This window comes from Dromaius novaehollandiae, chromosome 5 (assembly GCF_036370855.1).
Source record: "Dromaius novaehollandiae isolate bDroNov1 chromosome 5, bDroNov1.hap1, whole genome shotgun sequence".
In the NCBI taxonomy this organism is placed as follows: Eukaryota; Metazoa; Chordata; class Aves; order Casuariiformes; family Dromaiidae; genus Dromaius; species Dromaius novaehollandiae.
The window spans coordinates 45,238,983-45,260,052 of NC_088102.1; the positions used below are offsets into that span (position 1 = coordinate 45,238,983).

Consider the following 21,070-nt stretch of genomic DNA (forward strand, 5'->3'; position numbering starts at 1 on the left):
TTAGGTTTTGATTTTTATTGAAATACAAAAAGTGCAAACTGTGAAATATAAGATTGGTGCAGCTTAGAAGGAAATAAACATGAATGTGAACTGATACCACTGTGAAAACCCCAGCCCAGCACCTGATAAACATCAATAGAAAAGAAGGCAGGGAACACTAGCAACAAAAGCAAAGCCAGAAGTTTTGCACAAGGGCTCCGCAAATAAAAGAGGAAACGAGGGCCAAACTGGCCCTCAGCCCTCTATCAAATGAGCAGACACTACCACAAGGCATCCAGATGGCCCCACCACCATCTGCATCACCCAATGGCTCTGATGTCAGTAATATAGCTTGGGCCAGGGAGCCATTGGGGCCATTAAGATAGCACTGGGCTTAGCAGAGGGGAATGGTCTAGGTGCTAAAATGCAGATGCTGGAAGTGGAATAAATTCTCTACCCCCTCAGAGAAAAGGCTAATAGCTAATCTGAAAGACAAGCTAGGGAAGAGAACCCTACACAGCTCTATGATAAGGAGAAAAATGATAAAGACCAGCTCCCTAAACAGATACTGCCCCCCACTTATATGGAGAGGAGAAAAAGCAGCCCAGGCAGGCCCCTGAACCTAGCCCCTGCCTATGGCACTCTGCATGAGGAGGCTGACCAGGTGAGGAGGGAATTTAATCCCACGGGCTTGGCAGATGCAAGCTCCTGTGGCCACCCACTGGGCAGATGCTGCAGGCAGGCCCAGGCCAGTTCCTTGCCCAAATCATGGGAGGGATATTTCAATAAAAGGCATTCAGGAGAGCAGACTGCAGAAGCAAAAGCAGCCCCAGTTACTGTGCCTGCTCCAGGAGCCTTGGCAGCTCCGGCATGAGAAGCTGCAGAGGAAAGGGGACATTTACACTGGGTCCTTTCAAGGATTTACAAGCACTTTCCCACCATGAGCAGTAGGAGCTTCCTGAACACCCTTCAAATCTGCTCCCCGCAGGCACTGACCTGAAGCAGGCTTTATCCCTGCCTGCAGGGAATGCACCAGGCTTCATTTCACTAAAAAAAGGAAACATCACTTCAAGAATTCATTAAAAAAAGAAAGAAAAAAAAAAGACAGAACACAGACACTTGCAGCAATCCCTGCTCCCTCCCTGGAGAGGAGCTAAGCTACCCCCAGTCCTGCTCCTCTCGCAGGGAATGGTACTTGCTACCCTCTCCAGAGAGCTAGGGCTGCGAGTAGGGTCAAGGCCTTGTGCCCCAGCACATAGGCACTTCCCATTCCAAGCTCCTGGCCTTCAGCTTGTTTGTCCCTGGAGAAGTTAGCTGGGTTTGCCTTTCCTCTAGGGAGATACAAGCAAGGCCAGAATCAGCTATAGATACAGTCAGAGCACCCAGGCTCACCCCACACTGAAGCCTACACAGAGCAAGGTGCTCACAGGGAAAGGAAAAGAGTGGCTGTCCTGGGCTCATTCAGCCTCTATGCTCCTCCCAGGCTGTCAAGTAAGCCTTGACTCTTAAAGCAAATACTGGGCCAAGTACACCTCTCCCCACACTGTCTATCCTGGCAGAGTACTTCTCCACAGCATATCAGCCCTCCTAACTCACTCCAGCAGAGATCAAAGGTGAATTAGGAGCTGAGCGTCTCTACCTCCAAACATTATTTGGCTACTGCTGTGAATTGTCCAGGCTGAAACCATTCATATCCTAGCCAAACACGGAAGAATCTTCCTCTTATGGGAGGGAAACTAAGTAGCCTGGTAGCCTCCATAAGGCAAAGTCCCCCAGCATCTAGCAGGGATCAGACCCAGTCCTGCCCTCAAACATCCCTTGATCCAGCCTTAGAAACATTCAGCTTCTGGCTCACTGTTCCCACCCACGCACTGGTGTGCCTTCCCCACCCCAGCTGGACAGACCTGCACTGCCTCACACATTCCCCAAGCCAGCTGGCTGGATCTGCAATGCCCCCACAGATGCCCCACATCAGCTGGCTGGACATCTGCTGCCTCACAGAGCTGCCTATGTTCACACCCATCCCCATTATGGAGCTTAGCAGAAATAGCAATTTCCACAATTCCTGCTGTTGATATTCATCAGCAGCCTGTCACTTATTTTGATTACAACAAGGGCACCAACTTTTGATCAGTGTTTAAAAGCAGGTTAAAATACTATGAAAAAGTAAATTCCATTTAGAATCCAATGACTTTAAAAAATGAGCTCTGCTTGGTCCAACATATTTGTCCCTGTGGGTAGGTTCAGCACGGAGCAAGACTGACCCAGGCATGCAGGGCACAAGATAAAACACACTGGTGAAGTAAGGCTAGAATTTTCCTCACTAACACTCTCTCAGGCCCAGGCTAAGGAGAGGGATCTCTTTTAGCTCAAGTAAGGGGAATGTCACAATCCAAAACCAACAGTGAAGCACTGTGTTGTAGCTACTTTGGGAAGACACTGGGCCCATCTTGCTCTAAGCCTGCCTTGCAGACAAACAGATTTCTCCAGCCATGCCCAAGGCATATAGGATGCATCAGATCAGGCTTCCATGTAGGATGGAAGGGAAGCATGAACCAAGCAGGAGATAGGCCAAAGGTCCTCAGCATGGAGAAGCTTTTCCCTCATAGCTTTGGCACATGAGTGTTCAGCACCTGGGCGGAGACTTGAAAGCCAGGTCTTCTGTACTCCAAAGTAAGGGTTAGCCCCAGTCCTCAGACCTTCCCTCAAGGCCATGCTCTCCGTTATGTTGTGCTGGAGAAAGTTCTGCTCAAACCGAAGAGAAAAAGAATGGCCAAGGCACTCTGTGCCAGTTAGCACAGATATATGTGCCTGAAGGGGTCGAAGAGGCCTTGTGTTGTTGCCACAGGGAAAGGCAGTGATCATCATAGTATTCAGCAGTTCAGTGTCACTAGGGCACTTGCCCCCTGCAATTCAGATTCGTTATCTGTAAATGGCCCCAACCAGGCCCCACACACAGCCAGGGTGGGCATGAACCTTCCCAACAAGGCTGGAAATGCTGCTAGAGAGACATTAACACCTGAGTGGGTAACTGTGGGAGGCACCTCACCCACCATACCCCAGCAAAAGCTGAAGAGTATCTGGAGGACATCTCAAAGGGGGGTGGGCTAAGCTCAGCTCCCCTGTGTCGGAGTCTGGCAGGCCCATGCAGCCCAGGTACCCTGAGCCTCTCCTTCACTTGCCTGCCAAAAACACAGGCTCCAGAGTGGTGTTTGCCTAGTGCATGCTACCTAAAGCATAAGGGCTACCTGCTCCCTTCACTGCTTCAGGTGCCTTTGGGGAAAGGCAGGATGCATGTTCAGTGCTGAGAAGATGGGACTCACGGCAAGAACATCTCTGCCAAAAAAACCCAGAAAGCCTGCCCTGGCCTCAATAGCCCAGCTGAGGCAAGGGGGATGAGCTGGGACTTTGGGGAGTGTTTAAACAAATTAGGTCTTTGCTTTGGAAAGGACCAGGAGGGCAGAAAAACCACGTGAGGGAAGGAAGAAAGGAAGGAAGGTCAGCTTACATGGGAGCAGACTGGTGATGAGCCCTGGAAGAGCTGCACAGACTGGCAGGTGGGCTAGGACTCCACCCCCAGCAGCCAGGAGACCAGCTCCCCTCCCCACCTGGAGCAGCAGGTCTCCTGCTCACTCACTCACACACTTATTCCACCATCTCCACAGCCCTCGTTCTGCTCATCACCTGGGGAATCAATGGTCCCTTTGCACTGGAAACACCTTGGTCACAGCTCCAAGACAAGGTGGGAAAGAAGGTGGGCACAGTGTGCTAGTGTAGGCTGGCCTGGGCTCAGGCCTCCACATCCTCAAACAGCTCCTCCTGGTGATCCAGCAGGAACTTCGTAAAGGTATTGATGGGGTTGATGGCTTTGAGGGTGATGGCTACATCTTTGGCCCACAGCAGATTTGGGCCAAAAACAACCGCTAGGTTGGTGTTTGTCATCTTGTTTCGGTCACTGTGAGCAGAGACCTGTGTGAGAAGGAAAGAGACCACTGTGAATCCTACAGAACAGCACAGCAGCTGCCCTCTACCCTCCCCAAAGCCAGAGTTGACAGACCCCTAAGGGCAAATGGGAGCAGGATGGCAGACAGCAGCTGAAGGCCCACTGCCAGAAGATGGCTGGGGGAAACACACTTGATCTCTAGCATTCAGGAGGTAGAGAGCAACATCTTGCCATTTTCCACATCCCACTATGGTTCAACCACGAGGACACATCATAATACCAGGATGAAGAGTGCTCTCAGCTGATATTTCCTTGGTCCTGATCACCCCTCTAACCGAAATCATCTTCCTTCTTGCTAGTGTAGCCTTGCAGTGGCTTCCCTAGCAACAGAAAGTCCTCTAGGGTGGGTCTGAGACCCCTTTTCTTGTTCAGTCTTCTGCTCAGATACTTTGCAGTCGTGCCTGCACCCCAGGGAGCTTTCAGCCTCCTCGGTATAGACCACACTGACTTAATGCCTGCTTGCACCTCTCAGTCTTATGAGAAGGGACTGCTTTAGGCTCATTCATCATGATCATTTCCGATCTCTGTATAAGAGGAGCATACAATAAAGAAAGGCAATTTCCTGGCCTAAGCCTCATTTCCTCTCAAAGGGAAGGAGAGAGCAGGCAGTCAAAAAGCTGATGACAGGAACAGACAGCTGACTGCCCACTTTGGAGCAGCTCACCTGCACCAGAAAGGCTGTCAATAAACAAAGCACTTGGTAGTTCTCTTCTGGCAGAGTCTGGAGTGTTTTGCGAACAACATCCACACGATTCACCTCCTCCACACCTATAAAGGGAGAGACACAGGGCAAGCAGGTCCATGAGAAAGCCTCATCTCTCCATGCAAAGTGGGAATACCTCAGCACCCCTCCTAATGAAAGCCCAGTTTGCAGTCACAGGGTATCCCATGCAGGGCTGCCCCTTCTCCAATAAAGAGTGGTTTGGAAGGCATCTTTGCTCTTGCCCAGTGCAATATTCAGGGGATTGCACACTCTTGTTACAACTCACTCTGGAAGCTGACAACATGGCTGTAGAGGTCAAAAGTGAGGAGGGGCTCAGGTAACTCCCTCAAGAAGGTCTTGAGGATCACAGCAGGGAGGTGGACATCTTCATAGTGCTGGAAATCTACTGGCACACCTGGGAAAGGAGAGCAGAGACTCAGTGCTCACTGGCCAAAGCAGGACTTCCTCCAGACAAAGAATGGGACTTAAGACTCAGAGCCCAGAACTGGGGAAGGAGGATCTTAAAGAAGAACATGGAGAAGGGATTGGAGTACAGTAACTTCTGGCAGTTTTGAAAAACCTGCTCCAAAAGCATATGCAAAGCACCTCTGAATCTAGCACTACACCTCTAGAAGTCATCAAATGAAGCAAATGTTTTCTTCCTGGTCATCTTTTCTCCTTCCAGCATAACCACACTAAGATGGGGTATCCTATCCTGGGAAACAGGAAAATTTTCAGGAAGGAAAAAAGCAGTGAGGGAAGAATGAGCGCAAAAGAACACGTTTTCCATGCAGCAGAAGCATTATACAGTATCTGACACTTCTCCCTTGCAGCTCAGATCATGTCCTGATAGTAGAGTAAGGCCTCACCTAGAGAGCAGAGAAGCCATAACAGACTAGCTCCAGTACAGTTCTGTTTGGACAGCAGGAGTTAGGGAACAAGAAGGGCTCTGCTGAGCTGGGGCACTTACCCATGTTGTATTTTTGCTGGACCTCCCTGACAACCTGTGTATTTGCTGATCTCCGGAAAATCCCCTCTGTTGCAAGAGCTGTAAAGTGAGAGCAGAAAGAAAAGAAATACATGGGAGTCTCTGGGAACACCAGTCTTACCAGTCATAAATCCATGTCGTGAGTTGTTTGGATAGATGCTGACAAGTCCCTTTTTTAGAGTACTGCAATTCTTCCTGCCTACTTCTAGCAGCAGGCACAGAATACAACGAGCATTTGCTGCTCTTACACAAGTGGGAGCAGGGACAGCTGGAAGAAAGAGGTCTGGCAGGCCCTGATACTGCATAACCTCTCTTGAAGGCTAATTCACCCAGCTCAGGTCTTTACACTGTATTCTGTGCTGCTTTTCTGCTGTGTCTCACTACACTCTGGATGGGAACTGGATGGAGGAGAGGCCACCACTGTGGAAATAAGAGGGGCTGCAGCTTCCCCTGATCACTCACCATGCTCTTGCAAATGGGCAATGGTCTCCCTGACCACCAGAGGAACAGACAACTGATCGGGGCTCTTCTCCCGTAGACTGTGGGAAGAGAGGAAAGGTTAAAAATGGCTGGTCATCTCTGCCCTGCATGCAGCCCCAGACATGTAAACTTGCCCACACAAGCAAGATATTTGATTGGCACACAGGATCTTGCTACCCCAGTGTCCAGTTCAACCATTACTCCAGACTTCTCTACTTCTCACTCACTATGCTAAGTCATTCACTGGAGCAGGTATGGACTCCTTACTACATCACAGGAATATTTCTCTGCCTTCTGTAAAAATCATAGCATACAGATGCCAGGGCAAAGGGGCTCCCAGAAGACAAGGTCGTTAGCTACAAACCAGCTGAAGAGGGTCCAAGTTCCTTTTTCCTTTCCCACTGTAGGAAAGGACAGAAAGCAGCTGATACATGAGAGAAAGATGCACAGAATAAAATCACCCCCCCCCCCATACCTGCACCTACCCACTGTAATGGAAGACATACCAAACCCAGTGGCTGGCAGGGAAGGTCTAGTGTTGCCAACGTGTTAGCTGCCACTCTCACATTTGACAGTCCACAGCACTTCAAAGCATGGAGCCATTCACCTTCTCAGGCCACTAGCAAGCTCAGGCATGTAGCACCACATGTGTTACATTTGGAAAAGTTCTGTTGAAGCTGGGGAATGTGTTCTCAGATTGCTTCAGAGGGCCTGTCTGGCCACAGAGCAATCTGAGAACACATTCCCCAGCTTCAACAGAACAACTCCATCCTAATTTACAGTGGGATCTAGCCTGGGAATCAAGAGGGTGGAAATGAACTGGGTTAGTCAGGATATGGACATGAGAACAGTTTCTCAAAAGGATGACTCAAGTTTTGTAGTAAGTCCAAACTACAAGAAATTTTACAGCCATTTCTGCAGCTGTTCACTTATAAATACAGTGACCTCCTATCAGCCAGGCCAGGGCAAAAGCAATACAATCCACAGATACTCACTGCTGGAGCGAGACTCCAAACTGCTGGTTTGGCAGTGGTGGGCGTGGGGGTATTGGCTTCTGCGGAACTTGTGAAGGTTTCTGCAGGGATCTCAGATATTCATCGTATCTGTGGCAAAACACAGACTAGTAAAGACCCATTCCACCTTTTAGAAAGAGCACCAACCCAGCTGTACGCATGACCCACTGCTGACCCACTGGTAACAGCTCTTAGGAAGCTCCAGCCGAGCACAGTTGATTCCACCTGCACAAAAACAAGACAGGTAGCTCAGGAGCACAGGGACAACAAGAACAAACATTTGGTTGTCAGGAAAAACCAGACAGAAAGGAAGTCTGTCTGGAGTCAGAAGCTGGACTGGGGGAATAACTGGGGATCACAGAGAGCACAGGCAGGAGACCAGGGCAGCACTGTTCATGACGAGGCAGTTGCATGCGTATGCGAACGACAGGGAATCAATCTGATAGAGCCAAGATTGTGGTGACTTCGGGAAGCCCCAAAGACAAGCTGAACTGTGTCAAGTGACCAAAGCAGTTGCCCAGACACAGCAGATGTGCACCAAGAGCTCCAGGTCAGAGTAAAGGTCAGCAGCCTGCTCTTCCATCCCCTTCACTTGCTTCCCCCTCTTGCCATTCCTCCAGAAAGGTCCCATATCGTGGAGCCCTAAACAAATGGGAGACGGGCAGCACTCTCACTTCAGTACTTGACTTGGGATTCCCAATTGCTCCAGCTTCACGTACTCCTCCAACTCACTAAGGAAGTTCACGTAAAAAATCTTTCGTCCAAACTTAAAGCTGAAAAACAGAGACAAGTAGGTATGTGAGGAATCAGAAAATCCAGTATCAGAAGAATTGATTTTCCAAAGGCAAGGAGAGCAGGGGTTTGCAAGAGACATCAGTGGGGGAACAAGGCAGGTACAGCCAAGCAGCAGAGATGTCTCCCACACAGCTCTCCAACTTCATATATTTTACTAGGAAATGCCAAGGCTTTCCAAGTCATGTTCGAAGCCATAGCAGAGGCATGCTCCCTGAAGCCCTGGGCTTCCCCTTCCTAAGCTCAGCAGTAGGCTGGAGAAAACTTCTCTTTCCATTTATTTTACAGCATGAACACAAGGGACTAAATGTAATCTGGACTGATGCTCTCACTTCGTTTTTGATTAGCAGCAGAGCCTGTAACACATTGCTTCTGCTTGGCTGGATAGCAAGAGAGCAGCACAGAGCTGCAAACTCAGTAGGCTCCCAAAGCAGTTGTTCTTTTGTCTGAATATTTCTGAGCTCAGAAATACGAGGAGACAACATAGGGTGTGAGACATCAGGGCATGCTCAGCAGCCTGTGCTCATCTTGTGTCCCACTGAGAATGTCCCATTATCCTCCCACTGTGTGATGATGTTAGTGAGCTTCCTACGTTGCTTCCTACCTGATCAGGGGTTTGAAGAGAATCAGCAGGGTCTTGATGAACATAGTCGGGTGTACAATATATAACGCTTTGATGTTCTTCTTGTACCTGCCAAGACAGGCTAAGTGAGGATGAGCTGTGCTTTAAGCAAAGGAATCAACCTTTCCACAAGATTAAGGCACCGGTAGGTACTCCATTCCTTTTGCACTCTGCCTCACCATAGCCTGGCCTCTACTCTTCCATGCTTCCTAGCTCTCTCAGGCAGCCCAGCAGCCTGAGGGCATGTTCTACATGGACCCAAGATCCACCAAGGAGCAGTGAGCAGCCTCATCAGGAAGCAACAGTTATACCACAGGGCTGACACATTTGCACTGGTTTCTGATTTTGCTGCTTGCCTGTTGCCTGAAGGATGTAACTACAGAAGGAGCTGTGTACCCCATGATTCAGCCTGCATTAAACTACTTGCCTCCACAAACACGAGATGTAAGCAATAGTAGATCATGATCCGCAAGCTACATGGCGGGGACAGAAAGGAGATTTTCTATGTTAGGCTACAGAACAGCATACTATATCCTTCCTTGCTCTCCCCCTTACTTACTTGCGATCAAATTCCCTGTAGGCATCCCGCAGCCAGCTCAGGGATGGCTTGTTCTCACTGGTGAGGCCATGGTGCAGATACACCAGTGTGTAATCACTCTCCACATACTGGTCCAATGTGAACTTCAGGTACCTGCAAAGATACAATTGCTGAACTTGCTTCATGCTCTGTCATGGAGAGGCTCTTTCTCCCTTTAGGCCACATTTTAGGGTGCAGTAACAGAGGATTTGCTCCCCCAGTAATGGAGGTAAGTAGTTTGCAAGGATGTGTCCAGCTGAAGAAGCCACTGCATATAGAACAGCACCTGGGAATTATGTGAGGCTTAGGAAGTTGAATAGCCACGTCCTGAGACACTACTCACCCCAGCAGTTTCACATGATCAAGTTGATGGCTTGGGGGCATCCGGCAGGCACTGAACAAAATGACTTTCCTTCCATACTTGTCATCACCTGCAGATGAAATGCCAAAGATTACAGGGAGATTCAAGACTACATTGTAGTCTTTGCAGTAAGGTGGAAATGGAGCATGGGAAACCTCCGTAACTAGGCAGAAGTCTGGACTGCCACAGCTGCCAGCAAAGCTAAACCTGATTTTCAGCGGAGTTACCATGGGTCCAGTGGGGAAGCAGAAACCTGAACACCAAGGCTCTGGCAAGTTGGCAGTGTGAATGGAGAACAGAATCCACACTCCAGCCCTGAAAGAAGAGGAAGGATTAGAAGCCAGGATGTCCTGGGGCACACAGTAATGGTGGCCAGTAATACAGAGCAGAGAGTGCTTGGATCATTAACACTGCGCCTGGGAAAGTTGCTCTTGATGTAAGCACATACTGGGCACAGGGAAAACTGCCCCTCACAAACACAAGAATGACTCCTCACCTCCTGCACACAGTCCCAGACTAACTGCTTATGGTCTGATGTATTTGTTTCTTGCTTCACCTGAAGCTGTCCTGCACACAGAATGAAGCCATTTCATACCCTGCAAAGCAAGAAATTCACAGAAACAGGCAGCCCCAGCCACAACCTAAGGAAGAGAAGCAAGCATCATCACAAGCCTCTTCTAGAGACGGACCAAGTAGGGCTGCTGAATTCTCCAGGGATTTTTGCAGAATAAGCTGTTCACTGCTTCCTAGATTTTCCATCCACAGTGATATTTTTCCAACCCGAGGAAATCTCAAGGAGCTGCAAAGTGCAACAGAACACATCATTCTATGCCAAAAACCCAGCAGAGAACAACCTCCATCACACTGGATCCAAATAACCCAGAAAGGAACCTCATCTCAGGGGAAACATCCCCAGCCACCTCTTGAGGCTTCAAAGACAACGGGCCAAGTTCTCCTGAAAGCAAGTACTCAGATGTCAGTGGACTTCTGCCAGCAGAGATCTCAGCCCCATGAACAAAACCCAAGCAAATGGGCACAGAGAAGCTTAGCTGACAAGCTAGAGGAACAGAGAAATTCAGGTCACAAATCTTTTGGATATATGAAGTTCAAGGGGAAGTCTGGTTCTCTCCCAAGCAGACAGATCACCAAATCCAGTACCATAAGGATGACTTGTTTTTTAGCACCAGTGGAGGTAAAATTGTTCCTTTATTGTTAAGAGTTCAAGTTTTCCCATCTTTCTAGCTACCCATCCTACTCAGAGAGCTAAGTTTTCCTGTCAAGTAGAAGGAGCACAGAGAGGGGGAAGGGGCTGCTGAGGTTCTGCTTAAGTAAAACCTCCATCCTTCCCTATAGCACAACCATCCCATCAAGGCTACAGCACAGAAAAGTAGCCAGGATCTCTACTTTTGCAGGACAGCCCTATGATACATCATTCCTCTCAAAAGATATCCTTTGCCTCATGTTCATTTACAGTATTCACAGCATGCAGCCACTTTTTCACCCTCGCATGGGCTCTGGCCCTCAACTATCTCTTGGCTAGACTTGCCTTGCAGCAACTGAGATCTCAAATGAAACCACGTAACAGCAAACCTGAGGTTTACAGGAACATTGCCTGTCCATGACAGATGACCACTTGCGGCTGCAAATGGCAACCAGAGAACTCACATACACAAACCGTGACACTAAGAGGCCACCAACCCTCCCTTTTACCCCCATTCCAGCGAGAAGAACAGATTGTCTCTGTAGTTGTTCACTTGCATATTCACTTGCATTTTTTCTTGCAAGTCCTCTTTCCAAGTCACTCACCAGACAACACAAGAGACGGAATTTACTGATACACATAAGCCAGAACCTCTACAAAAGTTAGGGACACTGAGGCAGCACTAGGTACAGACTAGGAAAGGGGTGGCATAGGCCATCACATTGACATACACATGCAAAGGTAAGGGGCAATCAGGGAGGACACATGACCCAGAATGCAGGACTAGGAGAGAGTGATGCAAGAATCATCTGGAACAACCAGATACAGTCACAGCCAGGCCACAAGACCAACATCACATTGCATATCCCACGGTAGCCCACTCTCTGCCTAGCCCAGAGTTTCTTGGTAGCTTGCTATGAACTTTAGAGCTGGGTCTAATGCACATAAGCTGTCTGTAAAACAAAAGGGCAGCCTACAAAGTCTTGAGCAGGAGGATAGGGCATCTCATGGCTCTTCCAAGTAGTCTTTAATCACTCTAACGTTTCCATCTGGAAAAAGGATCCTGCCTTCACAGAGCAGCAAGAAGATGGCAGCATTTGAGAATCTCTCAAGTTTTGGAATAATAGGGGTCTATGAAAGAGAATGGCCAGAAAGACTGCAGACCTCTGCAGATTACAGCTCCTTGCTAAAGTCAGAGTAGGTGCTGTCTTCAGTTAACTGAGAGGCTGCATTTCATGCCAAACTAGAAGGTCTGAGGGTCAGAAGCAGATCCCAAGCTTGATGAAGGCAGGCCTTGGTTGTGAAGAACTGCAGCACAGCAACTCGTTCATGAGATGTTGCGGGTTGCCATAACACTCAGCTCAGGCTCCTGGGCACTGATTTCCAAGCATGACAAGGTAGAAGACATGAACCAAATACCTCAAACACCTTCCTCTGGAATGACATGACAGCCTATGGAAGGGCCTATGCAAGGTCCAGAATCTCCTTCCTTATATAGCTGAAAAGGTCTGGGGTCATTGGTAAAGAAAGAACAGAAAATACATGATTCACCCGAAGGGAAGACAGCATGTTTCCTCTGGATAATTTCCAGGGCCAGTACACTAAAAGATAATCTATAGTCCCTTGGATCACTGAAAAAGGAGTGGCCCATTTTGCCTTCCAAATCAGGATGAATTTATGTGTGAGAACTACACAGGAACCAGCATGCCACTTGCTGAATTCTGGGTTTCACTCCAGTTTCATCACATCGAGTTCAGCCTGTCAGCATAGAAACATTCAAAACAAACAGCTGCCAATCCTGTTTGTACCTGACATATCAGATCAGCCTGGTTCCTCCAGACAAGACAAAATTCAGCTCCTGAGTATCAAATTTGAACAATCAGTTGTTCCAATTTATAAACAAGAACTTAAAACCCATTCCACACATTCTTGGCTGTCTGAGGAAACTGCCTCCAGGTGGCCTCTCTGCCTCAAACTGAACAGATTCTTACCACATTTGATCTTTCCCAGACGCTCCATCCCTTGTACTGTTTGCTCTCCTGTTTGCAATATTAATCTTATGTATCTACATTTTCACCCCTTGTTTGCAATTGCAAGCAATTAAAGTTTCCATTGAACACAACTATAGACCATGTACTAATTACTCAGCTTCTCAGGCTGCCTCCTATCTCTCCCAGAAAAGGAACGCTCAGCATCAGTTAACAACAAATCAGCAAAAAAGCAATTATACATTGCCCATACTCCCAAAGCACCCCAACAATATAAATACCTTTGTGAATATGTCCATACATAAAAGAAATATTTTCAGTCTACACTGAAATACAACTACCTCCCTATAGGATGGAATCCAGAAGTTGCTTAACAACAAAGAGCAAGATGGTAGCCAATATGCAAAGTCTATTCAGCCAAGACTGCTGCTTATCTAAAGCAACACTGACTGGTAGCACTGATGGACATGGTAATTCTTCTGAATAGTGCTCTGGTGCCTTTAAAGCATAAATTCAGTTTTTCCTCTCATCTGAAGAGAAGCATTTCTAGTACACTTCTGAGACATGAGGCAAGGAACGGCATTCCCATGGTTCCACACCTTCCATGCAGGACCACACTTCTGGAAAGACTGAAGTTTAAAAACTGAGGTGAAGGTTTCAGCAGCAATGCAGATGTATCAGAACAGGAATTTATATCAAGGTAGCAGTACTGTTCTGAGAAGATCACTCTGTATTAAATGAATCTGTAAAGCCTACGGGGAAAATATTTGCTTAATTTGCAAATCCTGCTATCTATTTCCAGGTGTTTCTCCTGAAAAATGTCACTCAGCCTTTACACCATGACTTGAAGCTACCATATGACTTGACTGGCAGCAAAACTACAGTCCAGGGGACCCTTTTCATTCCTAGTTTTGCCAGGCATCATCACCCGGGGATCTCACTTTGATGAAAAATTTAAATGGGAATATCCTGGTACTTCGATACTAAGAGAATGCAGACAGATAAAACCTGCTACCAAAAGCTCGTGTTACGGGTTAAACAGCGAAGTTACAGAGTTCAGGGACAAGGAGAGGACACACTAGAGAGTTCTGGAACGCTGCTATACAAGTTTCACAGAGCTCAGGATGTTTATCAGAGCCACTGTCAGTAAGAATCTTCTCTAATGTAATTTCTGCTTCTTGCCAGGCTTATGACACAGCTGAGCACTGTTTACATGTGGTTGGTGGATTTTAGTTCTCTGTTGAATTCCAAAGTGGATTTAGCCTCTGAGGAAAAAGGAGGTCATACAAGCTACGAGCTCACAGTAGAAGTACTCCAGTACACAACATCTTCCATCTAGATATTCCCAATAACCAAACATTGCCAGATTTATAAAACCTTCTCAAGAGACTACAGCTCTGCTTGGCTCATGGGTATCAGTGGTTTTCCCCACTGCAGATGGTTGGGGAAACAGAGCAGGACCTGGCAAGACGTAGGGCAAAGTTAAATTAGGAGTCCACACACTGTCACTAAATCAATGATTCCAGGAGGAAGGATAAATATCACAACCCTTTAACATCTTACTGGTGATTACAGTTTTTAACTGATTAAAAAAAAAAATCAGAGAGTCAGACTAAAGAGTGCAAAACGGGAGGATACCTGAGAGTACGGCAGAGGTGGGAGAAGAACCCAAGAAATGAGGTAGTGGGGATCAGCATTTCCACAGACTGTGCAAAGGTCTTGGCCTGCTGTTCAGGGAGAGCAGAAAAAATCCCACATCAAGAGAGAGTTTCATCTACATCGGTAAGTGAGAAAGCACTGACAGTCAAATTCTTAAGGCTTGGGATTGAAGTCCAGAGAACATTAACAAATGTTCAGCAAGCACAGAGCAGTCTAGCACAGCTTCAGGCTGGAATGAGGAACAAGTTGCCAAAATACAACATCTTCTCTGCAGCTAAATGAAGAAGAAATTGATAATAGTTGCTTTCATGCTAGAGAATCCAATTTAAGTACCAGCTGCATAGCAAGTGACAGCAGCAGATCATACGAAGGAATAGGAAGCAATCCTAGGATGAACTTCTAAAGCACACAAGACAAAATGGTAAATCTGTATTCAAACTGAACTGGTCCAAAGAGGCCACCACCATGACAGAGGAAGAACAGAATTTACATTGAGACCCAAGAGCCCCAAAGTGCCCAAAGTAAAGCCTACAGGCCAAATTTGGCTCAGATGATTCTGCTGCCCCTGAGGCAGAAGTGCAGCCCTCAGAGATGGCAATTATGTGCAGCCTTTGGACTCCTGAAAAGTTGCCAGTGCAGCCCAAGGCTGAGCAAAGTTTGGGCTCCCCTGAGATAACCCAGCTAAAGGCCATGGTCATGCTAAAGGAATATCATGATCTACAGCATCAAATGTTAGTGCCACAAAAAATCTACCTACCTGGTCGGGCCCCATCAAGTGCACCCTGGTCTGGAGGAACAGAAAGAAAATTATAGCAATACAGTTTTGCATCCTTTCCCAGGAAGTCACCAGGATGCATTCAGTTGCTCTCAGCAATCAAGCGTTCTCAACTTCATCTTTTCCCCATGCTCCAAAGCAACCTCATCTAACGATTAGAGGTGATAATGGTAACTCATGATTCCTGAGTCTCTCTTGAATTTGCATCCAATTCTGTGTAATCATAGTCAATTTTCTGACCCCTACCGTTATGCTTCTCGCACATGCAAACTGGCAGCTGCAGTACCGCCCCTTTTAACAGGGTTAAGTGCACCTAATTGTGAATGTCAAGGGCCTTTGAACAACCTTAGAAGTGTACAGAGGACGGTATCATATTGTATGAATAATACATTCATAAGATTGTTTTGCAAGAAGCTAAATTTCACAATAAGCAGAATATGAGGACAATTTAGACTCCAATGCATCCATGGCTTTCTAAAAATCTTTCTATTAGACTCTTAACAAAATATAAACTGCCAATTTCCTCTGGGCAGCGAGAAATCTGTGAAGGCATTTACTGCCATCCCCAACCCCTTTCCATCACTTCTACACCTATATACTCAACAGACTCAACAACTGTCTATTAAGACCTATAGGGGACTGCTTAGAGCAGGGCTATTTTAGAAACTCTCAGTTCCCTTGATCGCGCTTGTCAAAAAATGGGGCACAAGCTGGGCTTCCTTTGAGAGGGCCCAGTTCACCAGCAGCAACTCAAACTGTACCATACCAATACTCTAAAATAAATAAATAAATAAATAAATATCACCAAAGCCAGAAAGTACATCCAAATGCAGCAGAAATGCAGGCATCTTGTGTTAATGGAGACAATAATAACATACCATACCGGAGGGGAGCATGGTTAAGAGGCCTCTGCAGACCCAGCTAGACACCAAAAACACACCACAACATACTTTCAACAGAAGTTTTGTCTGCAGCTTCAGCCTTTGCTCCTTTGGTGAAACAGCAGCTACCAGTGCTCCTGGACTGATTGATTTTCCCATGTCACTCATTAGAGACAGCAGCAAATCATCAGCATTAGCCACAAGTTTGTCACCAGCAGGCGTACGGGATGGCACCAACAACAGCCAGCCACAATGCTTTTTAAAGCAAGTTTGGTACCAGACACCAAAAAAAGAGTCACCATCAAAATTGCTGGAGTGCAATCCAGTAATACCCAAGAAGGGACACCCCCAGCTCTACCCTCTGCTTTTCCTCTTTGACAGCAGCAAATCTTACGATACCCCAGCATCGAGCCTTCTCTGCAAGGGCACAGCCCTACAAACTGCCAGTTAATGGTGAGAGGCAGCAGATTTCCCACAAACAAACTAGCAGAAACATGCTCAGCATGTTTCTCAGCAGTGCTTTGATGTCATTGGGCAGGGACTACATAGCTTAAGTAAATGGCAATAGCTACTTTCTCGACAATTTCCAAAAGGGAGAATTCCCTTCAGAATTTCCGCACTTACTGGGGAAAATGGGAATTCTGATGCACCTCATAGCTACAGCTTTGCATGCTGATTGCAAAGGTAAGATCAGTATTTCTGACTGGGCAAAAGAATAAGCAAGGAACAACACACCACCAAGGAGCTGTTCAAGAGCCCTGATCTTTCGATATATCCCCAGACTTCCTGTAGGAATTGGCATCTCCAGATACCTCCTTCAGACTGTTACTAACCATCTACCATATCATCGCAATTCAGATTCTGTTGCACTGTAGTTTGCCACAGTCCCCAAGGAGACAGAAGCAGCACCTTTGCCATATAAAAACTAGCAGCAGGATACAGAAACTCTTAAACTTAACTGAAGTTTGGGGTAGTTCCTCAGTAGCTTTCAACCACAAGCCTGTGTTTCCTCCAATGCCACATGATGTGAGCAAGTAAAAAAAAAGCCACACTACAGAAGTGGTGTGTACAGTGAAATCGAGCCGCCTGTGCTCCAAATTCTAGCCATGCATACAGACAAATTTGTCTGCTACAATGCCCACAACAAGAGGAACTCAGAGTCCAGAACAGCACACCCACGCAGAGACCTCTCCAGGGCCAACATAAGATATTCCAGAAACACGCACCGTAAGGCAAGTCAGAAAGTCCAGAATAAGATTATTTTGTGCATTTTTTGGAAACTGAATCCCAGAACCAAAAGAAGGCATCCCATACTAAACTATTCTGATTCATAACAGTGGCATGGTAACCTCTTGGAACTGTGGTCTGGGGTGGGGGGATCTGAGAGCCTTATGCCTCCATCTTCCCCCACCACGAGGGACAGCAATGACACGGCTGCTCCTTAGCAGCAGACAAAAAGCAGTGCACCACGGACAGCATATTCCACAAAGATCAAGCCCTCAGATGAGATAGGAGCGTAGAGCACAAAGGAGAGTCCCCATGAGACCACTGTACTATTTTGAAGTGGAAAACAAAACAAAGAAACCTATTTTCAGGGAAATTCTGCAACATGTTTTTGAGTAATTTCCTTCCTCTGTGGGCCAGATAGCAAGGATATTCAAATCCAATATGCCTTGCATTGAATCACAAATTAAAGTTTAGCTAGAAAATGTGTGTACTAACTTTTTGTACTCATAACTGGGTTTTTAATAAGCTATTGTCTATTAACACTGTGCACCCATCCCTCAAGAAACAATTACTATTCTGACCGCACAGGATAACTCTGGGCTCACGGAGCTCAGTCCGAGGTTGGGAATCAGCCTTCTGCTTTTGGCTCAAAATAGCATCAGCATCCCAGAATATATTTCAGGGAAGACACAGACAGAATTACCCATATGCTTTCTGCCCTGAAGTGCTGGGCAGGGAAGGACTAGGAAGTAAAAGATCATAATAACAGCAGATTGAATAAAACTACACTTGATCTGCTGCCATTTGCTACTATGTACAAGAGAGGCAGGGTGAGGACGCTCCTTTCAGGCTCAGTGCGGAGAGCTTTCCTTGCACCCAAAGCATAACTTGTCAGCAGAGTCGGATCCAAACAGATCAATTTTAATCACCCAGGCTACTTCTGATAGGATTTTTCCAGATTTTCACAGATTGTTTGCCTCCTACAATAGCCCAGAAAGCACCACCTGTCTGATTCTCTGAACAGTTAACATTATTAATTACTGTCCAAGAAAACTGAAAAAACTCACTCAGAGCACAGATTATGATTCAGGCCCCTTTGATCAACTTCATAAATCCTGCTTCCAGGAGACAAGACACCAATGAGCCTCAAAACTATATGTCATCACTATCTGGAGCTGTGCTACTAGGTCTTCCCTGCCCTAGAAAGGCATCGCACCACCTTCTGGGTGGGAGACACTCACAAGATTTTACATAAATAAAATTGGTGAAAAACAGTCAGTAGTAGCCAACAGCAGATGCTTCTATGAAAGGCTTTTTAAAGAGATGCATGAAAGGGATGGACAACTCACCAGAAACACAAATTTAAGCCATGATGGGGAAGAAATTTCTTTCATAACACAGCCATACCTTCCAGTCAGCCATCATACCCTCCTGAAATCCTTTCAGGAAGGTAGAAAGTTCTTCCTTTACTACCCTAGACATCTGTGTCAAATGGCTGCTTTCCAACAGCAGCACTAGACACATCTCAGTGATACTCTGCTCAGAGAGCTTGTAAAAAAACATTGTTACCTTGGAATAGCGGTTCCACAGAAAGACTGGTGCTTACCTCAGAAGGTAGCGCACAAAGTGTGTCCCTGGTTCAGGCGACATTCCAGTCTTATCAATGGCTCTGATCTAAGCTGTCTGCTAAGTGCTTAGGCTTTTTCTGAAGTGAACAGAAGTATCATTTAACTCATCAGCCCCCAAAGTTCAGAAACAATGGTTACCTCTGTCATTTTCATTCCAAATATTCTAGTTATTATCACTGACATAGCAGAGTCCACACATCTGCCTCATCCCAATTTCAGCAGTAGGGAGAACAAGGTGCAGAGCCATATCAACTCTGGTCCTGGAACTGGGGTTCCTGAAAGCTCCATGGAAAAGAAGGTTACTAATACATTTGTGAATCAAAGCACTAAAAAGAGAATTTAAAAGGCACAGGGGCCCAAAGGCTGAACAACTCGCCTGTCATTCTGAGCAGCCAAGGCACAGAGAGACAAATAAGAATGAAGTTTTGAATTTACCATTATCACTGTGTTCCTAAAAGATGTAATTTGAGAGGTCAGGAGAAAGAAACCTTATATTAGGTGACAGCCAAGGAAAGAACAGTGTCAGGACAACTCTTACCAAGGCAACTGCCTGAGAATCTTCCCTCTCCAGTCAAACCCTACTGCAGAACGACCTCTAATCAAAAGGACTCCAGCTTACGACTCTGCTTCTCTTGAACTTCACATGTCGGGCAGGGACCAGGGTACATACAAAAGGCAGGAGATGGCTATAGATAATCAAGGAGGAAGTGTGAATCAAGTCACAACAGCTTGAAGTGGCTTTTTGTAACAGGGCACACAGAACGAACCAGAATTACCTTCTCTCAGCCTTACCACAGCAACACAAAGGAGCTCCTGGAAGTAACTTGCCAAAGGTTAATATAATTAAAATAATATTTACAAGACAACCACAAGGAAGAAATCAGCATGCTTGTGATTCACAGTTCACGGAATGATCAGCTCCTTCCTTGCAGTGGGCCTTGTGCATAGTCCCCTCATTCCAGACTTCTCAAAAATGCTGTATAGGGATAGGATGGTAAGCTCTGGTCATTCGGACATAATAGTCAGCTGCTAAGCCTACTGTGGATTACTCAGTCAGCTGAGGAGCTTGCAACCGTACTGCATAACTAGATAATTTCTGTGGCATTATCATGCAGAATCCACATCTTCCACTGAGGATATAGCCAAGAGCTACATCTAAAACACTTCAGCTAAAGCAACTGAGCCCCACTAATAATATAATCAAGACAGCAAGACCCACGAAAGAATGCAAGTCGAATCAAGATCAATGGAAAATTAACGCAAACATTCAAGAAGTTTGGTGCTCCTTCTCCTTACAATGCCAGCTGTCCTTGCCGCTTGGGCCTGGCATACAGCAGATGCCTCCACAGCACCATTAACAAGGCCCTTCCTGACCCCATCTGCAAAAACATCATGAGAGGAAACAGAGAGAAAAGAGCCTTACCTGCTACTTCCACGATGTGGTGCCTGGCGATATCATAGTAGGGATCATCCCACCGCAGGTGAGTGACAGGCTCAGGAGAGCCTTTGGAGTCCTCTGCACAAAACACAAGGAATAAACAATTAGCAGAAGGGATGTAGAGCACCTTGGCAAGGGGCAGAGCAACAGAGATAGAGGGCTGGGAACAAATGGCTCCACAACGTGGGGGTACTCACGTATGAACCCAGCCACTCTGGAAACCTGCCTCCAAAATTCTAAGTGCCAAGGTCACCACCATGGCTGCTTAGAGCAGGAGGACCTTAACATCCTCCCTTGATGGATGGCTGTCCAATGCCTTGGGGCTAACTCTCTTGATCTCTTTGGGCAACACAGTCCACAGAATAGTGTTTGTCTGGTTCCTGCAGGCTTTCACAACAACAACTCAGATCTCCAGTCCCACCTCCCACATGGAAGTCCAAGACCTTTCCAACCAGGAAGACCAAGCTATCTTGCAAGAGACCATAACAGAGGACACTCAAGGACTTACAGCATGTCTGTACTGTCAGCATCAAAGTGCAGCCAGCCCCTGGACTGACAAGAGTATATTAATATCAGCTGACGTTGATTTTTTAGTTTAGTTTTTTTTAGCTGTTCAATGGCAGGGCTAATTCATTTGGGTGTGGTGCAACATTAATGTATCAACAAACTTTCAAATGGAGCTGGGACTCTTTGTATATGTAGATACGGTCGTGGTGTTACAGGATAAATGATTTCTTTTTGGCCTAAACCCAGAC

General features: G+C 46.6%; 1 protein-coding gene across 2 annotated transcripts in view; it reads right to left on the reverse strand.

Annotated features, from left to right (window-relative positions):
- ARHGAP1 (Rho GTPase activating protein 1) overlaps window positions 1-21,070 on the reverse strand; it is a 26,271-nt gene continuing 5,201 nt past the window's right edge. The window contains exons 3-13 of one of the 2 annotated variants that reach the window (XM_064512679.1): window positions 20,301-20,393; window positions 9,501-9,588; window positions 9,140-9,271; window positions 8,563-8,649; window positions 7,841-7,939; window positions 7,149-7,256; window positions 6,136-6,212; window positions 5,656-5,733; window positions 4,972-5,100; window positions 4,647-4,750; window positions 1-3,948 (exon numbers count right to left, since the gene is read on the reverse strand). In XM_064512679.1, the coding sequence (XP_064368749.1) occupies window positions 3,769-3,948; window positions 4,647-4,750; window positions 4,972-5,100; window positions 5,656-5,733; window positions 6,136-6,212; window positions 7,149-7,256; window positions 7,841-7,939; window positions 8,563-8,649; window positions 9,140-9,271; window positions 9,501-9,588; window positions 20,301-20,393 (1,175 nt within the window). In that variant the 3' untranslated portion in view covers window positions 1-3,768. The remainder of the gene's footprint in view (window positions 3,949-4,646; window positions 4,751-4,971; window positions 5,101-5,655; window positions 5,734-6,135; window positions 6,213-7,148; window positions 7,257-7,840; window positions 7,940-8,562; window positions 8,650-9,139; window positions 9,272-9,500; window positions 9,589-20,300; window positions 20,394-21,070) is intronic. The other variant, XM_064512680.1, reaches the window with a different exon arrangement.